Source organism: Cynara cardunculus (genome assembly GCF_001531365.2).
Source record: "Cynara cardunculus var. scolymus isolate 2C chromosome LG 17, CcrdV1, whole genome shotgun sequence".
Taxonomy (NCBI): Eukaryota; Viridiplantae; Streptophyta; class Magnoliopsida; order Asterales; family Asteraceae; genus Cynara; species Cynara cardunculus.
The window spans coordinates 4,165,410-4,173,230 of NC_037544.1; the positions used below are offsets into that span (position 1 = coordinate 4,165,410).

Sequence of the window (7,821 nt, forward strand, 5' to 3'; positions counted from 1 at the left end):
ATCTCTTAATAATTTCATTTATATGCAAGATATAAATCGTTAAGAGATGAATCTTGTTTAACAAAAAAAAATCTGCTTTTTAATGGTTCCAAAACTCTCTGAATGATTTTTGTATCATGAGTCTCCCTTAACCATTAAGAGCCCAATTTCATTGTAAACATTTATATTTCATTTTGCACTATATTATGAGAACCCTTTAATCATTCTGACCACTTAATCATTCTGCATCAAACCATTCATCAACTGTCAAACAGTCCCTTAGCTGAGTTTGTAAAATTGGTATTAATTAATTGGTCTGTAAATGATTATGCCTATATATATATATATATCTCATATACTCTTTGCTCTTCTGTAACATACACGCACACACTTTCACCATTAAATATGTACACAAGGTGAACACGATGAAAACAGTCTTAAGAAATTTTATACCAAGGTTTTCTCAAGTGGTAGGTTTAGATTTAGTTTTGTTCACAATATGTTCACAAGTTATACCAGACCTTATACATTTAAAATGTTTTCACAAATTATAATATTATTATTTAAAAGTGTTTACTAGGGGTGTTCAAAAAAACCGTTGGACCGCTTAAACCGGCCGAACCAAGTCAAACCGGATCGTTTTTGGCGGTTTGAGCAGTCTGGCGATTTGGTTTGGTTTGGAAAATAGTAAAACCGGGCGGTCCGGTCCGGTCTGCGGTTTGGAACCTTTTTTGGGCGGTTTGGACCAAACCGACTGCCAAATATGTGTGTGTGTATATATATATATATACATACATTATTTAATTATTTATTTTAATATTAGCAAACCCAATTTTTTTAACTTATGGACTATGGTTCAAATATATATCTAAGTCCAACATAAAGTTTAACATCTAACATTATCAAAATGGATATTTAATCTAAAATTGTAAATTATATATGTTTTTTTTAAGTTTAAAATTTAAAGTCCATTAAAGGCCCAAACCGCCTAAATCGGTCAGACCAGACCGCCTTTTCGTGGTCTGGTTTGACCGGTCTGGACACTTGATGTCAAACTGCTCGGTTTGAAAATTTTATAAACCACAATTACGATTTAGTTTATGATCTGAGAGGTTAAACCACCCAAACCGGACCGCGAACACCCCTAGTGTTCACAATGTGTTTACTTTATGTGCACGTTTAATTGTGTGTTATTATGTTATGGAGAGAGGAAACATAAGAGAAAATAGTTGAAACAAGAGATTTGGGGGGGGGGGGGGGGGGGTGTTTGGATGTGTGTTTTAAATTAAATTAGATTTTATTTTTTAATTGATTTTTATGGTCTAAATTGGATCTCACCAATTAAAAAGTAATTAAAAGAAGGTCACCTATCAGTACAATAGACAAGGTTTAATTGTATTCTTATCAGCCATAACTGCTTGAATGCTGATGATTTTTTGAAAATCTTCAGGTATTAACATTTTGGAAAGAATGTGAATCACGTTTTTCGATTTTGATCGTGATGACGAGTGATTTACTAATCGACCAAGCCAGCATTATAGATTCAGAATCATTTTTTCTATTGGGAATAATATTTTTAACGACGTTAATTATAGAGATGAAAACAACAACAAATTACAAACCATATGAACGAAATTCATAATTCGAAACCAAGAAAACAAAAATAGCAGTTATTAATAAACCATAGGGACGAAAAACACAGTTCACCTTTAACAGTAATAAAACTTTAAACATAGAAAATGGACCGATTAAACTACATATTTCGGGCAGGCTATGACCAACCAATTAAATGGCCTAAGGACCTATTAAGGGACTGTCACGGGCTATACCATATCCAGTATATGGTAGCTGTTTTTATCGCAAACAATTATCTGGCCGGTTAAATAACCAGTCATAACTTGCTTTTGCCAATCTCCAACATTAATCAAATTCAGATTATTTATATATAAGAGAATTGAGAATTTCTTAAACCATAAACATTTCAAATTAAAAGCTGTTTTTCACTTTTTTTTTTCAAAATTGATGATACCAGTTTTAATCTATGTTTTTTTATAACCAAATATATTCAATAAAAACTTGAATATTTATGTTTTTTTAATTAACCTGGATATCCAACCCGCAATACAAGCCGACTAATCTCAGGAAAATCACTTGCTTTGGGGGTTGCTCGGAATCACAGAATTTGAACTTCCATGACCACAAGGAGATTTTTATTCCTCCTTATATTTGAACATGTGACTTTCATACACTTTTGATCTTTGGAGCCCAAACTCAAACCAATCAAACACCACCCTTATGGTTTCAAGTTAGGCCAACAGTTTAGCGAGTCGTCATAATCCTCCATCGTAGGTTGTCGATCTTGCATTCATTCAATCTTATACCTCAAGTATTATACTTTTTCATATTTGACTTCCTCACAGTTATATCGACTTTCACTGAAATACGTTTAAATCAGTCTCTTTAATACGTGTATTTTTATTCACATCAGTCGATCTCGTCATCTGTTCTAGATTTCCTATAGCGTTATCTAAGATAATATTGGTAATGTTATTTGAATTCCTTTTTAGTCTAATAAAAACTATAAAAATATTTTAAAAAAACATTTAATGATGATATAAAAATATAAAAAGAAATACTCAAATAATATTTAGAAGATGTTTTTTAATTAAATTATCTGATGAATGTATTTTATATAAAAATTAATCTATACTACCTTATAAACAGATTTATCAAAAGTTTTAAAAATAAATTTTAATACACAAAGTATTATACATTTATACATAAATTCTTAAAAGTCTTAAAAACAACTCATAATAAAATAAATAGTTCTATTTTATGCATTTAGTCTTAAAAAAATTTATGTTCTCAAGATACTTTTGACACATTTCACTCATGTCTTCACTCATTCATACCTTAATGTTTTCTCCCTATCCTCCAATGTGAGATTTAAACTGATATTCATCATAAGTTATTAAAACTTCTCTTATTCATCGCTCATTCAATTGTTCTAAAACTTTCAGTCTCACTCTCGATCTCTTAATTCTTTGCTCTTGGTGTAAATCGAACACATTTGTGGAGTCGTTTAAATATGTTAGATTTTAAATATATTATATTTTAAATTGTCATACAATTTTTTCTATCGATAAACTATAATTGGAACCATAACTCTTGTTTATTTAAATTGTATTAATATGCAAAGAACAAGTGTAACGTATATCATTGTTAAATCTTCTCTAATAAAACCAATGAAACTTTAAAATCTTTAAAATTTATGGCTCCCACCGTATTACACGATTATACAACTAGTATGTTAATAAATGCAACGCTAATTAATTCGATTGAAAAACTATATTTGGCCCCTGACTTGCCCAATTTGTAGGTACAAACTGCATGCAGTTGTCTGTATCATTGGTCGTCGATCGATCGATTAGGGTTTCAATTGCGCTGTAATTTTTGAAAAATACACGATGATTTACGTGTTCTTCATGGTTTTATTCGCCGAAATGGCAATCATTCTATTACTTATGTTCAAAACCCCACTTCGAAAGCTTTTAATCCTTGCATTAGATCGTATGAAACGAGGGAGAGCTCCATTGATCGTGAAATCCGTTGTCGCAACCATCTTCACCATCATGCTCTACCAAATTTACAACGTTTCGCATATGCGGAGACGCCCCGGCGATGCTATCGGTCCCACCGATCAAATCATCCTCGCTTACCAAATGCTCGAAGCTTCTCTCATTGGTAATCTTCATTTCCTTCTTGTTTTTTGTATTCTTCGTAAAATGTTGTGATTGATTACTTTGGCTGTATGTTTAATTGCAGTTTCTTTTAATCAACATGATTTGCTGGATATCTGTTAGGCATGTTCCTTTGTTTTGACTATATGCGAAATTTATTAGTCAAGCTACAGGCTATAAGAGCCTTCATGTTTTTCCGTTGATTATCTCGGTTTGAACCATGGATCGAGGAAGAACTGTTATCAAAAGAGAAAATCATAAGCCTGAGTAAGTAATTACGGGATTTGGTGTCAATTAACTTTGAATTTCCTTGCCATTTTGTTTAATCCTAAGCACAACCTCTTTGATTGTTATGTTCCTCTACCTGATTGCATTGCACATAGATAGCTCTTGTGCTATGTTATCATAATGCTGAATCATTTGTACAAGTATCGGTAAATTCACATGGAGTCTGAGTAGGAATCCATTTTGAGATAGCAATGATCATTCATGTCTGACTTGTTTTACCTAAATGGCATGTGGATAGGTTTATTTACTCTTGTGTCTGTCCATCTGTGGATTGATCCACTACCTGGGTGGGTATCTTTGTTGTATTATAATCAACTTAAGTTCCTATCTTGTTCCATTGATGGCCTGTGATTTGATGGTACCCTCTAACAGTATTGTAACTTGTAAGAAGTTTCACTTAAAAGGAGAACAATCTATGCGTTTTGATGAATATGGCGGAAGTTGCAGTTTTGTACAAACGCAGCTGTTAGATCCCCAATTAGGCCCAACCGATTCTCTTATTAAAAAGATTTATGCATTTCATACCAGCAGCCACCTTGCCATTATGTTATGCATCTGCACAAACTCTTCATAATGGATGTTGCTTATAATGCAATCAGTTCTAATTTCTAATTGGTTATGAAATTCTAGTGGGTTGGTGGGTGTCTTTCCTTTCTTTTTTTGATCATTGCTGGTAATTTCTTCTGTTTTTACTGTTACAATAATTCATAGTAGTTCCTCCTTGCGCTAGTGTGGGGTCAGGGGAGCTTATTTGGTATATGATTGACTTTGCTGAAGTTATTAGAGAACCCAGATGGAAAAAGAACTAATAATCATAGATCTAACCTTTCTACTATGTTGTATTGCTGAATGCGGTGCTAGATTGCATGGGTACGAGCTAAGCTTCTTATGAAAAGGCTGGATGCCTAGAGGTAATCTGTTGTAGGTGTGAGCTTGGACGATTGTTGAGATGCGTTAACAAATATTCTAGTATTTACCATCTAGGTCTAATGAATGTCTTGATGCAAATTCTCAAAATGTATGGCTTGACTATTACTTTTAGCTTGCTACAAATATCAATGTTTCTGAAAAAAGGTTATTCTTTAGAATGGGGATTTCAAGTGGTGTTGGCTAGTTAATCAGTTTGGATCAAAGCTCAGTTGGTATTGAGTTTCACCAAAGCTTGGACATTAAAGCCTACTACCTCAGGGCTCTTGTTTACCTCATAGATTTTCACCATACAAGCATTTGATTCATTTCCAAAGTGTATTGCTTGTTGGTTCAGGAACTGGTTCTTGTTGACTTATAGCTGAGCATGTTTTGTGGCTCTCTGTTGAAGTAATTTATCTCTTGAACTCATGTTATCATCTTTCGTAAGTTTTCTTTATATTAGTGAGGTCAGAATGTCCTTGCTAGTTCTGGAGGTCCGTCAAATGCTCTTTTATTTTCTGGAAAGCCTTTATAAGCCCTTTGATGTCGTCTTTTACCATGTCTGTGTGTCAACAGAAGTTTAGTAACACATAAAATTATTGCCGAAGATCTTTAAGTAATTTAATGCGGTATTTGGGGGATTCACTTGTTTAATGACCTTTGTATTATTATTATGCACTATCCATCATATAAAGAATCGTGTTAGAATAGGAGTTAAGGTGAGCAGCGTAAGAAGGGAAGAGATCTGGACCTTTGATCACTTTTAATCTCACCTCCACTCCATGAATTGCGCTTGATACGGGAATTGATCCGGTGCATCTCGGTGCATCTCATTATTGTTGATCTTCAATTAGGATTGATCCAAGGGTGGAGATCCCTTCTCCCTTCTTATCATAACCCCTATCCTCACCGGAACCCAACCCCTATCCATCAATCGATAGAGGTTGTTGCCACAAAGTTTGTACATGAATCTAGATTTTTAATGCAACTTTTGCAACGGATATGCCGTTTAATAGTTCATGAGTTTGGGCCTCTCCGTGTGCAGTTAAAAAGGTCATGGTTCAGTGTTTTCTGCTAAACCATCTATCGGAACATTTGGATACCCATTCATTGATTGCACACAAATTTACCTGTAGTTTTGCTTCACAATCCAGGGGTTTCACGGAAACAGCCTCTCTACCTTTTATGAAGTTTTACAGACATCCTACCCCCCAACCCTACATGTGTTGGATTTACTTGGTTTGTTTGGTTTCATCTGTATGAACCTTTCATTTTTCAACTAAATCAAGTTAAATGAAAAGAAATCTTAACCGATGCATCAGGCTTCTCAATTTTCCTGTCGCTGATGATCGATAGACTACATCATTACATTAGAGAACTACGCATGCTCAGAAAGAAACAAAACCAAACCCCTGAAGGAGGTAAGAACAATGCTGTAGACGAGATTAACGCCCTTAATGAAGAAATATCTCGGCTGACAGCAAAGATCAGAAGGCTGGAATCTGAAAATGCTAACAAGGAGAAAAAGATCAAGTCTGCAGAAATGGATTCGGGTGGTCTCAAGAATCAATCAGAAGGATTCCGTGTTGAATACGAACGGTTGCAGTCCGAGAACCGAAGTCTCACGGATGGACTGCGGACGATCGAAGGAACCTTATCGAATTCTGGTGGGAAGAAGGATAAGTGAGTTAATAACAAATTTCTTGATGCAAAAGGGGAAAATAAGTGGGCAAATTAAGGGAAGATGAATGGAGTTTGTTATATGTGTCGATGGCAAAGGTTGCAGTTTGCTTACATTTTGTAAAAATCATGATGGCTTGTTGAGGTTAGAAGACCAACAAACCTTTGTTTTAATTGTATCAAACAAGGTTCCATAATCCTTGAATTGTGTTCGAGTCTTTTATTTAGTCTACGTATATTTTATCCTTCAGGCCTTACTTTTCAATAAAGATGGCAAACTGGTTAAACGGTCGGGCCCTCTCTACAATCCCGTTCCCGGTCCTGGTCCTGGTCCCGGTCCCTGCATGCCTCTAGAGCCGTAACCGGACCGGTTATAACCGATTGTCAAGTAAAGAAGCTATGACCAGTGTTAAGCGACTTAACAGGTCACATAACCACGGTTGGGTTAACCGATTGTTTGGTTCTGTTAAAAAATTTAAACTTGTTTTGATCATATATAATTAAGGCTACAAAACTTCATGACTAAATTTTAGTATATTTAAATTTAGGTAAAAGTTGATTACTGACAACTTTAGTCGACTTTATACGGAACTTGTCTTCAAAGACACCAATGTAAAAGGGAATTTTTTGGCCCACGTAGCGGCTGAAGCTAGCGGAGAGGCCTTGGATTGAACCCGTGGGTTGTCTTGAATTTGGGCAAAAGTCTACACTCATTTGCCAACTAAGCTACATGCTAGAGGCTTCACTATCTTTAAATTATCTAAATTTAAATCAATTATGTAAGGCAACTTAGGGGTTGTTTACCAAATGTTTATCGGGTAAGTACTTATCAGTAAGAGAAATTACTCTCACTTACCTTGTCATGTAACATTCTTGGACATCAAAATTGATTGTCAGTAAACATTTTAAACCTTGGTAAGTGCTTACTTGGGTAAGACTGTTGGTCCTTGTTATACCTCTTACTCGGTAACTCTTACCCGATACATGTTTAATAAACGATCCGTTCACCAATGTTGCAGTTGCTACTACTATTTTATATCTTTGACTGATTAAATTTTTTTATTCGTTACATCTTATATTAAAAAAATATGGAATTAATATGATGTTGATGGATTTAATTTTCAAGAGCTGTGTACGTGTAGGATAAATACAAACATAATCTTCAAATAATACAACATAACAATATTGTATCACAGATGTTTTTACACTTAAATTAATGTAATAG

The 7,821-nt window shown here is 34.5% G+C and overlaps 1 protein-coding gene across 1 annotated transcript; it reads left to right on the plus strand.

Annotated features, from left to right (window-relative positions):
- The first annotated feature begins 3,389 nt into the window (after positions 1-3,389).
- On the plus strand, positions 3,390-6,773 carry LOC112501249. Its single transcript, XM_025104959.1, has 2 exons — positions 3,390-3,723; positions 6,239-6,773. The coding sequence occupies exons 1-2, from the start codon at positions 3,447-3,449 to the stop codon at positions 6,601-6,603; spliced, it is 642 nt and encodes a 213-aa protein (XP_024960727.1). The 5' UTR covers positions 3,390-3,446; the 3' UTR covers positions 6,604-6,773.
- The last annotated feature ends 1,048 nt before the right edge of the window (positions 6,774-7,821 follow it).